A 16,830-nucleotide genomic window follows, 5' to 3' on the forward strand; every position below is an offset into this window, starting at 1 on the left:
ATCTATTGCTTCCAATAGACTATTGCCCCCAATAGATGCCTATTGCCCCACAATAGACGTCTATTGCAATAGAACTTTCGATCGCCGAAATATGAACTAATCTCTAAAAAATTAGACAAATAAAACTTTGATTAAAGAAAAAAAAATCTGATTATTATCAATTCAAAATGTATATTGTCCCCCAATAGACGTCTATTGGCCCCCAATACAACCTTCGGTAGTCGGAATAGGAACTTATCTTCCTAAAATTAGACAAATAAAACTTTGATTAAAGAAAAAAAATGAGGGAATTACATCAATTCAAAACGTCTATTGGCCCCCAATATTTTTTCCTTTTTTCTTTCCTTCTGCCCTCATTTTACTAAAAAAAAAATGACAACAAAATGAGGAACTGCAATAAAAAAAACAAAGCCCTAAAATGAAACTTATGGACATAAACAACAAAGTGCATTCAATCCCCACCCATTATTTAAGACTCAACTCAAACTTTTCAAAAAAAAAAAAAAGCCCTGACTCAAAATGGCCGGAATTTCATCTAGGAAGATCCGAACCCACTTTTGAGTGGAGGCGGTGGAGACCGACCTGACGCGGTGGGTGAGAGGACCTCTGCCAATGCATTCTGTGCCCTAACCTCCGCCATTGACGCCTCGAAGTCCATCTAGAACAAGTACTCAAAGTGTTTCGCCGTTCCTTCATTCGAGTCGCTCACCAGTCTGATCGGACGATTCCGGTGCGGCGAACGCCGATAGCACCTTGAACAGCACCGACATCCCTATGTCGTGAGAGAACAAGATGCTCGTCTTCGATGGCTTCGGAGCCGTGCTTGTTGGTTGTTGCGGTGGCGTTGTGGGCGGCGATGGGAGGGTTCATCTAAGACTTGACCCTAGAGTAGTGGTTGGAGATGTTGACCATGACCAGAGAGTGGAGCTTGAACGTGAGACCACTGCTTGACGACTTAACCATTCTTCACCGATTTGGGCGTTTAGGCTTTTTTGCCTTTTTGGTTTTCAAAGCTGATCGGATTAGAATGGCTTACTTGAGCCAGAGGCTGGAACGAAGCTTCGTGCAGGGATTTGATCTTCAACCCTACACTACCGTCACCGGTGAAAGAAAGGAGAGAGAGAGGGGGCGGAGGAGAGAGTGAGAAAGAGAGAGATGGCGTCGGTGATGGAGATAGAGGAGTTGAGTGGCATCTGTGTAATTCTTTAATTAGGCTGAGGGTAAATTTGTCATTTCTCCTTAAATTGGGTTAGTGGGAATAAAAATCTGTTGCTGGGGTAAGTGAGATAAATTTGGCCAATTTTGGTGCATTTGGTCAAGATCCCAAAAAAAAAATCCCTAGAATTAGTGGAAGGGTGTATCTATTTCCACTTTACTAAATACTTTGTTCACCCTATAACTAAATTTTTTCTTTAAAATCTTAAAATTGTCCTTAACAACAATTATTAACAGAAAAATAATGAAAATGAGAAATATGTTTTAGGGAAACGAGCTTTGAGAGAAAATTGCTGTGTATTCTCATTGATAATAGGGACCCCTTTATATAGAGGATTACAATGCATAGAATCTGAATTGTACAAGGAAAGGCAATCATACAATGAATGGATATCTCTAAGATATTTTTTGAGATTCTCTCTAATTAAAACCCTATTACCACAAGGTCAAGTAACCTAGAGTTTAGGCCAGACACACAAATAGAGATTTACTTGAACACTCCCCCTTGTGTCGCCCAAACGCAGTGCTTCTCTCATTGCCTCGCTAAAAACCTTGCCGAGTAACAAAAACCCAGTGGGACAAAAAAGAGCACAACACACCCTTCACGTTTCGAGACCATACATGTAGACATCTCCCCCTGATGACTACGGTCATGGGAGTTTGGATAACTTTCACAAACGATACTACCAACATGTTTCTCGAAAGTGAAATTTAGGCAATGACTTAGTGAGCAAGTCTGCCGCACTGTCCTCAAATTGAACCTAGTTCACTTTAATCTTGAGGAGAGTCTGCTGTTGCTGATTATGCTTGGTGTTGTCGCTTTTGATGTAGCCTTGCTTCATTTGTTCAAAACAAGCAACATTATCCTAAATGCTTGTAGGCTCATCTGTGGTAGACTTCAAACCACAACTGTTCGAACATGCGTAACTATGGATCCAAGCCATATACATTCATGAACCACTTCGTGAGAGTAATAATCTCTGCATTGTTCGAAGGTATAGCGACTAGGGTCTATTCTGTAGACCTCCAAGATATCACGGTCTTTACCTATGGTGAACACTTAACCATTTTGGGAATGACATTTGTGTAGGTCAGAGAGATACCCAACATCAGCAAAACCTTCCAAAACACATGTCGTTTTGGGATGGGGATAGTGGATGCAGACCAATGTTGGTGGCGTTTCTGGTGTGTGATGGGTCTGAATCCATAATCTCTGTATAGGGATAAAACATGCCCATATCAGTCGTACATCTCAAGTACCGAAAGATATCTTTTACACTAATCCAATGGCGTCGCGTTGGCGCAAAGCTATACCTTAGCTAACAAGTTCACTGCAAATGAGATGTCCGGTTTTGTGCATTGAGCTAAGTACAATAATGCGCCTATTGTACTCAAGTAAGACACTCCTACCTCTAACACATCTTCGTCATCTTCCTTTGGATGAAGAGGATCCTTTTCAGGTTCAAGATTACGAACGATCATTGGGGTGCTTCAAAGCTTGACCTTGTCAAAATGCCTAAGCATCTATCAACACGGTGCTCAAGTTCCAAACCGAGGCATAATCGTGTTCTCCCAAAATCCTTCATCTCAAATTCGGATTTCAAGTGTTCAACGGTTTCCCTTAACTCTTTAAGGGCTTCTAATGAAGATCAAGTCCAACATGAACGGTGATAGAATCTAAAACTTGTTATGGAAACGCGTGGGCATATCCCTTCTCAATCAAGTAGTCATCTTACTGAGCGTTTCAACCTTATTGTAAACGCGCTCCGTGGCCTAGAGCCACTTGACTTGGGTAAATGAAGTTCACCATGAACCTTCATGTATATTCCATATCTAGATCCCCATAGAGATACATAGTGACCACATTTGTAAGCTACATGTTCAGTTATTCGGAAACTACCAAACTAACAGGGTAGTGGAGTGCAATGACATCCATTACGAGAGAATATGTCTCATCGTAGTCGATTCTAGGGCGTTTTGTGAGAAGCTTTGAGCCATCAGGCGAGATTGCCATCTCTTTTTCTCACCACGCTTTCTAACGAAGACCCACTAGTCAATAGGTTTTATGTTAGGAGGTGTTGGCATCACTGGCTCAAAAAACCTTCCTCTTCGTTAGAGAATCCAACTTAACATGGATCACATCTTTCCATTTAGGCCAAATTTCTCTACGTTGGCATTCATTCATCAATGGAGCGTGGTTCGATATCATCGGACTCAACAAACTCATGCGCATGGGCAACTACATCATCATTATGATGGAGTTTCTATCCCACGTCTCATGTACACTAGTGTAATTTTCATAGAGCTCTATATTCTCAAGAATAGGTTCTGATGTTGAGGCGTCCCCCAACGATAACCATAACCCGGAAGATTCTTATGAGATAGATTTTGAGTCTTGATGATCAAAGGATTGGAATGTGCCAAAGTATCCTTTGAACCCACGGGCCTCCCACACATCCTGGCTGGGCCCATGGCCTGTAACACTAGAGTGCCACTCTCTTTGGCGTTGGCGCCATGCCGACCTCCATGTAGGGTAGCGCTACTCCCTCTTGTAAGGACTTCCATAGTCGCATGCATGTTTGCAGTATATTTGTGTGATCTCGTCACTTTAACGGGGATCGAGATAAGACATAGTGGGGATAGGTGACGACAATTCCTGTTGTTCCTGCTGAACATCTGTGTTCTTATCTCTCCCTAATGACGGGAAGATTGTCTCATCAAAGTGACATCCGCAAATCTAGCAGTAAGGAGATCGCCTAACAAGTGCATTAAGTAGCGGACGATTGTTGGAATCTCAAATCCAACGTAGTTGGCCATTTGCCTGTAAGGACCTATCATAGAGCATTGCAGCGGCGCAATTGGCACATAAATGGCTCACTCAAATGTGTGTAAGTACAAAATACTTGTACCCAATCACTAGCTGTAACACAAAGGTAGATTTAGTGGTGGTGGGTCCTAAACGAATTAGCATAGCTGCATGCGATATTGCATCACCCCAAGTGGATATAAGGAGATTGGTGCGCATTACCAATGTCCTGACTACCATCGCAGTCGTTTTCGCGAGACCATTTGGGTGTGTTCATGAGAATATAATGTCCAATATCAGCCCCATTGCAATATCCATCGAAAGTCTTCGATGTAAACTCTTTAGCATCGTCAAGGCCAATTGATGGAATAGGATGATCCGAGGAGTGTGCCTGTTGTCATATGATATTTTCTAGGAGTGTATCATAAGCAGCATTACAAGTGGACAATGGCACAACACGTGACCAACGTGTTTGCGTGTTAACCAATATCATGAGATATTTAAACGTCCGCAAGTTAGTTGAACTAGACCACAGAATCCTCACGGATTCTATATAAGAACATCATGAGTATTTTCATATCCTTTACATAGGATGGTCTCAGTCCTAATTTCCCTAAGGAACGGGATATGTAAAATGAGCAAAAGGCTTTAGAAGCAACCAATGAGAATTTTGATTGAGTCTGAGCGTCTGAAATGCTATCTGAAGCAAGTTGGTGATTTCAACATCACCTAGGGCGCCATCACCATGATGGACTCCATCCATGGCATCATGGATAGGGACTGCGCCAGCCCTAGGCAACAGCGTCGGTCACACTTAGTCCAGAAATCAACTTTTGATTCATGCTTCGTTTCGCTCGAAAGAAATGATGTCCATGTGAAGTCTTTAGTAAACGGATCATCATATCATGACTAGGATGACCTATCCTGTCGTGACAAAGTCAATATGTGTCTAATCCAAGAGATCTTCTCTCATGACTTTATTGGATTTAATAGCTCGAATAGTGACATAGAGTTCACTAGAGAGACACATAAACTGCTCTATGATGCCTTTGTTCGCAATCATTAGAGGTATTGCAAAGGAACTCATTTATGTTCTCTACATACTTTTTCGCATGAAATCCGTTGGCTACTCATAGGTGCGATTTGCCCTAGGAGCGTAGAGAGTTTTTGCAACAGTAATCACGGTGCCTTTTAGCAAGGGGAACTTGGGCTATTCCATGTTCTTGAATTAATACTGATGACCCAGCCATCGTAGTCACAAAGTCATTTGCTCAGAATGAAGTCATACTGAAAAGAACTCCAAATTTTATTCATAAGCCAACGAAGTTACATCATTGTCTCTTTGACCAAAGAAAATCTAATCCAAAATGTTAGCTAATGCAAAACAATGGTAGTCGTCTAACTTCTTTCGGTAATGCCGAAATAAATGTGACCAGGTGAGTAGAGAGATGTTGGTGGAGCAAGGCTTGCTTAAGTACCACTAATCTCAGAACTTTCCTAGACATCACACTTACTTTGGGTGAGCCTACTTTGAAGAGAGACTAAACCATTTGCATCTACTACAAAAATATATGGCAGTTGCTCATTACATCTCTTGGAAAAATAAAGATTTAAACAGAATTGGCGATCTATTGATCCCAGCCAAATTTGTAGTCTTTAACCCTTCACTCTAGATCATCTTCTTGATCTTCTTGTTCCACATAGTGAGCTTCTCTTGCTACACAATATGCTTTGTAGGCGGTGACAATTTCTTCACGAGCTCTACAAATGTGTGCCTAATGACCGGATACTCCACATTGAGAACATACATCTCTTTGCTCAGACTCCATTGATTAAGGCGCTTTGAAAGCGTCATTTAGATGGCTCTTAGTGTTAGTGGCGCTACCAACATGGCCATAGGCGTTGCCTCCCTCTCTCTTTCCACGTTGACCTCTTCGGTTCCGTGTTAGCCTATTTTGGCGGTTACCTTCCTAAGTATAGCAATTATATGGACTAGAACGTCCAGAAGTATCCCTAAGATTAGGGTTTCACTCTTGGCGTCCTCTCTTAGGGGCGCAACTATAATTGGATTCCGGAATATGCTCTTTTTCCACGGATCTCGAATTATAGTTCTTCACAAGGATGTTGTCATGCTTTTCAGTGACATTCATAGGTCCAATAAGCTCATGAAACCTTGTGATCCGTCCTGCAGTAACATCGATTCGATAGTTCTTAGCAACCATCAATGCAGAGACGGGGAAGGTAGAGAGAGTCTTCTCAATCAACATCGCATCTGTGATCTTTACCACAAAATTCCATTAAGGATTCAATGCCAAGTGCTTCCGAGTTGTAGTCAAGAACTGATTTGAAATCACAGAAGTGGAGGCTATACCATCTCACTTCTAGGTCAGGAAGCAGGGAGTCACAGACGTTGCCAAATATTTCTTCAGTGGTCTTTTTCATTCATACACTCGTACTAGAGCGAATCATCCATATGACTAGTCATTAGGATGATGGCTTTTGCCTTATTTGCCTCTAAGGCTGCTCTATTTGCTTCCAAAGTTTGAGCTTGCTCTACAATTAGCACGTCCTGACTAGGCTCGAGAATCATATCCAGGATTCCATCGACCATAAGATGCTGGGGACATCACGGACCCACCTGTGATATCCAGAGCTAATTGTTCGCAATGGAGCAAAGTCCAATTTGTTCAGGTTACTCATCCTGAAAGACAACAAGAAATTAGGGTTAGTTTCGGAGAGTAAAAAGCTACCACGAAAACATATAAAATTTCAGAGCATAGTTGCTCCCAAGAAATTGTGAATTTCTGAGCGTAATCGCTGCCAAGAAATTAGGAATTTCTGAGCGTAATCGCTTCCAAGAAATTCAATTCCAAGCGGTATTGGATTAGATCGAAACAATGACGTAAGTGGTCAGTCATAAATTCTCTACAAAATCTAAGTTTAGAGATCTCAACAAGCTCTAAGCTTGGAGTGAGCACGAACCCCAACAGTTCAGCTTTATTTGGTCTCCCCTATGATGAAGAAAGGGGGGTAGAAGAAGGGAGGTTGCAAGTCCCTGAGAAAAGAAGAGAAATTGAATTAAAAACTCTAAAAAAAGGGAAACTTTTAGTAAAAAATACCTCGAAATAGGTCACTGGAAAATTTGGTCAGAAAAAGTCACCGGAAAGTTGACGGGAAAAGTCACCGGCGGTGTTGACCGAGCTGCTGATATGGCAGATACTCTGACGTGGCAGTGGGTCCCGTGATGACGTGGCAGTGGGTCCCATGTGTCGTGGCAGAGGACCTCGGTTGCTGACATGGTGTGGGTCCCGCAAGATGACTTGTCGCTGGTCCAGTGCTGACGTGGCGCGGTCCGATTGCTGACGTCGCGCGGTCCGATGCTGACGTTGCTGTGGGCCTGCGTCAGTGGGCCTTTGCCTTGGGCTTGGTCATGTTGGGCTTCTGGGCTTCTTTTACTTTCCTCCTTTTTTCTTTTCTGCCGGACATTCAGTTGGCCGGTTTAGCGAGTTTTTGGCCGGTTTTTGTGATATTGCTTCTGGATCCTGAATCTTTAGATCGAGTAGCTTCTTATGACACAATTTGGTGGAAATTGGAGGTCCGGAAGAAGGTGAACTGGTGGAATATTTGCTGAGGATTGTATGTAGCTTCCGGTGGCCGGTTCGGTAGGTTTCCGGCCGATTTTGGTAGTTCTGCCGCCGGTTCTAGATTCCTGGGATTGAGGGCTTCATGTTGTGAGGTGGAGGTAGAAAAACTTCAAGGTTTTGTATTCGAATTGGGGGTTTGGCTATTTGTTTCAGGGTTAGGACGTTGTGCTGACAACATGTATTAGGGAAACGAGAATTAAGAGAAAATTTCTCTGTGTTCTCATTGATATTAGGGGCCTCTTTATATAGAGGATTACAATGCATAGAATCTGAATTGTACAAGGAAAGGTAATCATACAATGAATGGATATCTCTAAGATATTCTCTGAGATTCTCTCTAATTAAAACCCTATTACCACTAGGTCAAGTAACCTAAAGTTTGGGCCAAACACACAAATAGGGATTTACTTGAACAAAATCAATTTAGTTTAATTAAAACTTTACCGAACAGACATCCCAATTATCATATCACTATACCAAAAAAAAAAAATTTATATTCTTAGTAGGGCGTAAATGAGCCGAGTCAGAGCGAATACCAAGGCGATCATATTCGGCTCATTTGCTTTTTATCTAGCTCAAGCCAGGCTAAAGCTTGAATTTTTTTTTCCGTGCTGATGCTCGGCTCGACTTGAATATTTTTCTTAAGCCCGAGCTGGGCTGGGCTCGACTCGATTCATTGGACGAGCTCGAGCTTGAATAAGCTCGGCTTGGCTCATTTGACTTTAAATTTAAAAAATATAAAAGAAAGAAAGAAAATTTAAAATAATAATCCAAATTTAATTGTTGCACAAGTATTGTTCTTTATTGTAATATATTTTACTTAATTTCTCAGATTCTCTTCCAATTGAAAAAGAAGGTAATAAAACGAGTTAAAGATTTGAGATTTGAAAAATTATATTTTTATCTATACTATAAATTTTCATGAGTCAAGCTTTAACAAGCTCGAGCTGCTCACGAGCTAGACGAGCTGAATATATCTTTGTTCATGCTCGGCTCGTTTTTTTGTCGAGCTTAATATGGAGCTCAAGCTCAGCTCATTTATCTTACGAACACGAACCGAAGGAACTAAAACCGAGCCGAATATGAGCTGTATCGTGCTTATTTACAGCCCTACTTCTTAGCTTCTTCATCGCTAGCCAACCAAACAAATTATTAGACGAAATTTTCAAGTTATAGCAACAAGTGAAAAGAATTGTTGGTTAGTTTGTTCAACTTCATGTGACTCATGTTTGATTCTATGTCATAATAGTTGATGAAGAGAGAGGATAGTGAAGAGGGAAAAAAATGAAAAGAATAAAAAGAAACTAGAAGGCATGGGGTTGATGGTATACTAATTTTCTTTTTCTTTTTTCTTTTCCAGTTTCACATTTTCAATGGTAATATATTTTTTTCTTTTTAAAATTATTTGATGGTGAAATTAAAAGATTCAGGATAAAAATTTAATTGTAGTGTAAATAAAGCATTTGGTGGGGTGGAAATAACCTCACCCTTATGGTAAGTGGACAAAATCCAATATAACCCTGAACTTACCGATAAACCTAATAATGATTATTGCCACAAACTAAGGCAACACTATCATATAATAACCAATTATGTCTTACTAACAAGATATTGCAGAACAATGGTTGAATTTGAGAAGAAATCTGTTTCCAACAACCCAAATGCACATAATATGAAGAAAATGACCTAAAACACCCCAATATTTTACAGAAAAAAGTTTCTAACTCTAGAAGGGATCTAAATTTAGAGAGCAAGTTCTACAAAAATATTAGTGAGGAAAAAATGAAAGACAATTTTACAGATGCAAAGCTCACACCTTAAAACTATCCCTTTAAATATTATTATTTCAAAACTTACCACACTCAAAGAGATAAGAATTTCCATATTATTTAAGGAAAACTGAATTGGGAAAGAATTGAGTCGTGCTTTCATTGATAATAGGGGTCTCTTTATATAGAGAATTACAAGACATAGAATCAAAATGATACAAGAAAAGATAATCATACAAGTAATCGGATATCTATGAATATCTCCGAGAATATCTCTAATTCAAAACCCTATTACAACTAGGTCAAGTAACCTAGAGTTTGGGCCAGACACATATTCTGGATTTACTTAAACACTCCCTCTTGTGTCGCCTAAACGTGGTGCTCCTCTCGTTGCCTCATTAAAAACCTTGCCGAGTAACAAAAACCCTGTGAGACAAAAATAACCTCGATCGAAGGGGGAAAATAGCACAACACATCCTTCACGTTTCTAGACCATACATGTAGACATCTCCCCCTGATGAGTACGGTCATGGGAGTTCGGATAACTTCCGCAAACGATGCTACTAACATGTTTCTCGAAAGTGGAATTTAGGCAATGACTCAGTGAGCAAGTCTGCCATACTGTCCTCAGATCAAACCTAATTCACTTTGATCTTGAGGAGAGTCTGTTCTTGCTGATTATGCTTGGTGTTATCACATTTGATGTAGCCTTACTTCATTTGCTCAAAACAAGCAGCATTATCCTAAATGCTCGTAGGCTCATCTGTGGTAGACTTCAAACCACAATTGTTCGAACATGCGTTATTATTAATCCAATCCATATACATTCACAAACCACTTCGTGAAGAGCAATAATCTCTGCATTGTTCGAAGATATAGTGACTAGGGTCTATATGTAGACCTACAAGATATCGAGTCTTACCCATGGTGAACAGTACTTAACCAGTTAGGGAATAACCTTTGTGTGGGTCAGAGAGATACCCAACATAAGCAAAACCTTCCAAAACACTTATTGTTTTGGAATGGGGATAGAGTACACATGCCAATATTGGCAGTGTTCCTGGTGTGTGATGGGTCCGAATTCATCGTCTCTCTGTAGGGATAGAGCAAGCCCGTATCAATCGTACATCTCAAGTACCAAAAGATATCTTTTACACCAATCCAATGACATCGCGTTGGCGTAGAGCTATACCTTAGCTAATAAGGTCACTGCAAATGAGATGTCCGGTCTTGTGCATTGAGCTAAGTACAATAATGCGCCTATTGTACTTAAGTAAGGCACTTCTGCCTCTAGCACATCTTCGTCATCATCCTTTGGACAAAGAAGATCATTTTCACATCTTCGTCATCATCCTTTGGACAAAGAAGATCCTTTTTAGGATCAAGACTACGGTCGATCATGAGGGTGCTAGAAGGTTTAACCTTGTCAAAATGCCTAAGCATCTATCAGCATAATTCTCAAGTTCTGAACCGAGACATAATCGTGTTCACCCAAAATCCTTAATCTCAAACTCAGATTTTAAGTGTTCAGTGGTTTCCCTAAACTCTTTAAGGGCTTTCAATGAAGATCATGTCCAATATGAACTGCGATAGAATCCGAAACTTATTATAGAAACGCATGGGCATATCCTTTCTCAATCAAGTAGTCACTTTAGTGGGCATTTCAACCTCTTTGTAAACGAGATCCGTGGTTTAGAGCCAGTTGACGTGGGTAAATGAAGTTCACTATGAACCTTCATGTACATTCCATCTCTAGATCTCCATAGAGATACGTAATGACCACATTTGTAAGCTGCATGTTCAGTTATTCAGAAACTACCAAACTGACAGGGTAGTGGAGTGCAATGACATCCATTACGAGAAAATATGTCTCATCGTAGTCGATTCCAGGGTGTTTTGTGAGAAGCCTTACTCCATAAGGCGAGATTACCATCTCTTTTTCTCAACACGCTTTCTAACGAAGACCGATTAGTCAATAGGTTTTATGTTAGGAGGTGTTGGCATCACTGGCTCGAAAACCTTCCTCTTCTTTAGAGAATCCAACTCAACCTGGATCGCATCTTTCCATTTAGGCCAAATTTCTCTACATTGACATTAATTCATCAGCAGAGCGTGGTTCGATATCATTGGACTCAACAAACTCATGCACAATGAAATGCGCAACTACATCATCAATTATGATGGAGTTTCTATCTCATGTCTCATGTACACTAGTGTAATTTTCAAAGAGCTCTATATTCTCAGGAATAAGTTCTGTCGTTGAGGCGTCCCCCAACGATAACCATAATCCGGAAAATTCTCATGAGACAAATTTTGAGTGTTGATGATCAAAGGATGGGAATGTGCCAAAGTATCCTTCAAACCCATGGGTCCCCCACGCATACTAGCTGGGGCCATGGCATATAACGCTAGAGTGCCACTCTCTGTGGCGTTGGCGTCATGCCTACCTCCGTGTAGGGTGGCGCTATATCCTCTCGTAGGGGTGTCCTTCCTTGCAGGTATATTTGCAGCAGATATATGTGATCTCGTCACTTTAACAAGGATTGAGATGAGACAAAGTGGGCACAGACCACGACAATTCCTGTCGTTCATGCTGAAAATTCGTGTTTTTATCTCCCCCTAACGACGTGAAGACTGTCTCATCAAAGTGACAACCCGCAAATCTAGCGGTAAGGAGATTCCCTTGTAAGGGCATTAAGTGGCAGACGATTGTTGGAGTCTCAAATCCAACGTAGTTCCTTATTCGTCTTTAAGGACCCATCATAGTGCGTTGTGGCAGTGCAATTGGCACATAAAAGACTCACTCAAATGTGCGTAAGTATGAAATACTTGTACCCAGTCACTAGCTGTAATGCAGAGATAGATTGAGTGGCAGTGGGTCGTAGATTAATTAGCATACTGCATGCGATATTGCATCACCCCAAGTGGATATAAGGAGATTGGTGCGGATTACCAATATCTGGGCTACCATTGTAGTTGTTTCCACGAGACCATTTCAATGTGTTCATGGGAATATGATGTCCAACATCAATCCCAGTGATATGCAATAACCATCGAGAGTATTCGATGTAAACTCTCTAGCAATGTCAAATCCAATTAACTGAATAGGATGATCCGGGGAGTGAGCCCGTTGTCATATGATATGTGCTAGGAGTGTAGCATAAGCAGCATTACAAGTAGACAATGGTACAGCACGTGACCAGCGTGTTTGCTTGTCAACCAACATCATGAGATATTTAAACATCCGCAAGTTGGTTGAACTAGTCCATAGAATCCCCACAGACTCTATGTAAAAACAAAATGAGTATTGTACTATCCTTTGTATAGGACTGTCTCAGTCCTAACTTCCCTAAGGAACAGACTTTATAAAACGAGCGAGAGGCTTTAGAAGCAATCAATGAGGATTTTGGTTGGGACTAAGCGTCTGAAATGCTATTTGAAGTAAAGTTGGAAATTACAGTATCACCTAGGGTGCCATCACCATGATGAAAACCATCCATGGCGTCATGGATAAGGACTGTGCCAGCCCTAGGCTGGTGGTGGACGGCGGCGGCTCCGGAGGCAGCGGTGGAGGTCACACTTAGTCCAGGAATCAACTTTTGATTCATGCTTCGTTTCGCTCGAAAGAAATGATGTCATGTGAAGTCTTTAGTAGACGGATCATCATATCATGACTAGGATGACCTATCTTGTCGTGACAAAGCCAATATGTGTCTAAATCCAAAAGATCTTCCTTCATAACTTTACTGGATTTAATAGCTCGAATAGTGGTGGCATAAAATCCACTAGAGAGACACATAAATTCCAAGGTTCGAAAAATCGCTAAGCGCTAGTCGGGCGGTGGGTTAGGGAGGAGCACTCAGGCGCCTAGGCGGCTTTGTATTTTTTAATTTTAATTTTATTTTTATAGCTTTTATTTATGTAATTAAAAATATATAAACTTATAAACTAAATATTTATCCTCCTCCAAAAAAAAAAAACTAAATATTTATTTAATTAACTATTTATTTAATTAAATAGAGGTAGCAGAGAGCTATTTAAGGAAGTGTTCATGTGTTGTGTTTGGGAGAGGTATCTCCATGTTGGCATGTTTAACTGAAGCTTGGTCTTAATGATCATGACCGTTGGTGTTAATCTTCAAAAAGCCACTCTTTACATGAAAAAAAAAAAAAAAAAACATGACGTTGTATTCAATTATCCAACAGACAAAACTAGCTGCAAGTATGCTTCTTGTCTTCTTGTTCTGCTACACACGTGCCCATCCTTCTTCTCTCTCCAAGCCATGAATTATACTCTCCACAATTAACCACCCCATTCATTTTCACGGGTCTCTCTCTCTCTCTCTCCTTTCTGAAACCAGTAGCCGCCATCTCCACCGTCTCTCTTCATCTGTTTTTTCATTATTTAATCAATAACCAAGCTGAAGAACCAGAAACCATAACGAAGACCAGTAGGCCTCCATGAAACAACCTCCATGATCAGAGTCGACTCCTCCATTCTCTCTCTGCAAATCCTCAACCTCCATGAAACAACCTTTATATCCGCCTCCATGAGCTGTCAACCTCCATAAAACAACCTGCATATCCGCCTAGCGCCCAACTACCCCTGCCCAGGCGCCCAGTCGCCCGCCTAGGCCACCTAGGCGGCCGCCAAACCCACATCCGCCCAACAGAGCCGATTTGGCATTAGTCGACTCGGAGAGCTGCCGCCCAGCGCCTAGGCGGCCTGGGCGGCCGAGTTTTAGAACACTGATAAATTCTCTAAGATGCGCCTTTGTTCGCAATCATTAGAGGTATTGCAAATGAACTCATTTCCATTCTCTACATGAGTTTTCGCATGGAATCCGTTGGCTATCTATATGTGCGATTTGTCCTAGGAGTGTAGAGAGTTTCTATGACAGTAATCAAGATGCCATTTGGCAAAGGGAACTTGGGTTATTCCATGTCCTTGGATTAATACTGATGGCTCAGCCATTGTAGTCACAAAGTAATATGCTCAAAATCAAAATGGAGTCATAATGAAAAGAATTCGAAATTTTATTCATAAGCCAACAGAGTTACATCATTGTCTCTTTGACCAAAGAAAATCTAATCCAAAAATGCTAGCTAATGCAAACCAATGGTAGTCGTCTAACTTCTTAAAATAACGACTCCAAAATAAATGTGACCAGGTGAGTAGGGAGATATCGGTAGAGCAAGACTCACTTAAGTACCACTAATCTCAAAACCTTCCTAGACATCACACTTACTTTGGGTAAGCCTACTTAGAAGAAAGACTAAACCATTGGCATCTACTATAAAAATATATAGCAATTGCCTATTACATCTCTTGGAAAATAAAAAGACTTAATCAAAATCGCCAGTCTCTGGATCTTGGCCTTTGAAGTCTTCAACCCTTAGAGCGAGATCGTCATCTTGATCTTCTTGCACCACATAATTTGCTTCCCCTGTTTCACGATACATCTAGTATGCGTTAGCAACATTCTAGGTGCATTACATGCTTTGGCCTAATGTCCGGACGCTCCACACCGAAGACAAGCATCATCACGGTCAGGCTCCCTTGATCGAGGTGCGTTAGGGATGACTATGATCCTTGGTGGTGCCACCACCATAGCCGGAGGCTCTGCCTCTCTCTCTCTTCACACATTGACCTCCACGGTTCCGTGCACGCCTATCTTGGTGTGTCATACTATCATTGTTGGTGTTGCTAGAAAGAATCAGTTTCGTGCGTTCAATATTGAATGAGAGGAGATGGAAGCTACAGTTTACAGGTGCTTTCCCTTGTAAGCATTCTCACAGGTTCCTGATTGATAATAATTCAGATCCAGTTTTCTATCCTGCAACTTTTATCTGGAAAACTAAGGTTCCGCCCACAGTCAAGGTTTTAGGCTTTTGGTGGCAGATGGGAGGATAAAAACTTGCAATTTGATACCATGGAGGGCAAATTGCTGCTTTTCTCCTCACTTGTCTGTTATGTGCATGATGCTGGAACAAGTTGTTAATAATGTTTTTCTGCATTGTGAAGTTGCTTCTCTTTTATGGCCAAATTTTTGTAGTGAGGCTGGGAAGTCCTGACATGGCTAGTCCTCACGGAATACCTGTCGACTTGTTGGACCGCTTGGTGATTATCCGAACTCAGACGTATGGTCCTGAAGAGATGATAAAGGTAGATACAGTTTATTTGCTCCTGTCTTTCTATTTCTTTCTATACTTTCAATTCTCTAAATTTATTTTACTTGGTGTCAAATAATAACTCAATACTCCTTCTTTTGAGCCAGATTTTAGCAACCCGTGCACAGGTGGAGGAACTAGTTATAGAGGAGGAGAGTTTGGCTTACTTGGGAGAGATAGGCCAAAAATCATCTTTAAGGTCTGGCATGATTGTTGGATTTGTAACTCTTGAGTTCTTTTCCTCTGAAGGATGCTCACAATATTATATTTTCCTCAGGCATGCTGTTCAGCTCTTGTCGCCTGCAAGCATTGTGGCAAAAATGAATGGCAGAGACAACATCTGCAAGGTAGCTATAACTTTGACAATAATAGGTATGATTGCAGTGTAATTGTTCATAACAAACTAAGGTGATAAATTGTTTGTTTAATAGGCGGATCTCGAAGAAGTGGATACACTATATCTGGATGCGAACTCTTCAGCAAAGGTTCACCAAGAGCAGCTGGAAAAATACATTTCGTAATCAACACTAACTGAGCAATGTGTCCGGTTCCGTTCATTTGATTTTGAAGTAGTTTTAGTCGTTTGGTATTCCCATTTCCAACCAAACCTAATGTAAATGGTTTCACTTCTTATTGACAATTATGGAATGGATCAATCCAACTACCAAGTGATAAGAGTGGGTGGGCTAATGTATGTGAATTTTTAATCTGGATGATAAATTTTTCACTGTTGAAGGAATATCGATTTAGTGTGCCTTATCAAACTAGGAGTAGCAATAGGAGAGAAGGTTCTAGATTTCTCAATCCTACACGGATTGGTATTCCTTGTAACATTAGAACTAGTACTTTGTAATCCCTATATATAGGGCTCCTATTCTCAATAATAATATACACGATTCTCTCATCAATCTCTCTCAATACCAATATACTTAAACACGTTATCAGCACGACTCTAACCACAAAACAGAAAACCAAAACTCATTCACAAAGCAGCCCCTAGCCCGAGCTAGCCGAGCCTTCGCTGCAGCCCGCACGCCCGTGCGCTTGCAACCTTGCACAGCAGCCCCTGCTGCCCCCTCCCTGCAGCCCTGCGTTCCAGCCTGCTGCCATCGAAGCATCACTGCTGCGCAAACAAGCCAACGCACACCCACTGCATCTTTTTCCCGTTCCTGTGCACATCCGTCTTCTTGCAAGCCTCGAAACGTCTAGTTCGGAAGCTCAGATCG

General features: G+C 41.1%; 2 protein-coding genes across 2 annotated transcripts in view; one reads left to right on the forward strand and one right to left on the reverse strand.

The window, feature by feature from the left end:
* LOC112174854 ((S)-2-hydroxy-acid oxidase GLO1) overlaps window positions 1-16,830 on the reverse strand; it is a 58,002-nt gene that overhangs the window by 31,253 nt on the left and 9,919 nt on the right. The gene's annotated exons all lie outside the window — the stretch shown is intronic.
* Window positions 15,494-16,275, forward strand: LOC112174858 (ruvB-like protein 1). The gene is made up of 4 exons (XM_024312689.2): window positions 15,494-15,599; window positions 15,712-15,803; window positions 15,882-15,951; window positions 16,036-16,275. The coding sequence occupies exons 1-4, from the start codon at window positions 15,510-15,512 to the stop codon at window positions 16,123-16,125; spliced, it is 342 nt and encodes a 113-aa protein (XP_024168457.1). The 5' UTR covers window positions 15,494-15,509; the 3' UTR covers window positions 16,126-16,275.

Source organism: Rosa chinensis, chromosome 6 (genome assembly GCF_002994745.2).
Source record: "Rosa chinensis cultivar Old Blush chromosome 6, RchiOBHm-V2, whole genome shotgun sequence".
NCBI classification, from domain to species: Eukaryota; Viridiplantae; Streptophyta; class Magnoliopsida; order Rosales; family Rosaceae; genus Rosa; species Rosa chinensis.

Coding starts and splice junctions, on each gene's coding strand:
- LOC112174858 (XM_024312689.2), top strand. CDS start 15,510: ATGGCTAGTCCTCACGGAATACCTGTCGACTTGTTGGACCGCTTGGTG. Junction 15,804..15,881: donor GGCCAAAAATCATCTTTAAG/GTCTGGCATGAT, acceptor TATTTTCCTCAG/GCATGCTGTTCAGCTCTTGT. Junction 15,952..16,035: donor GCAGAGACAACATCTGCAAG/GTAGCTATAACT, acceptor TTTGTTTAATAG/GCGGATCTCGAAGAAGTGGA.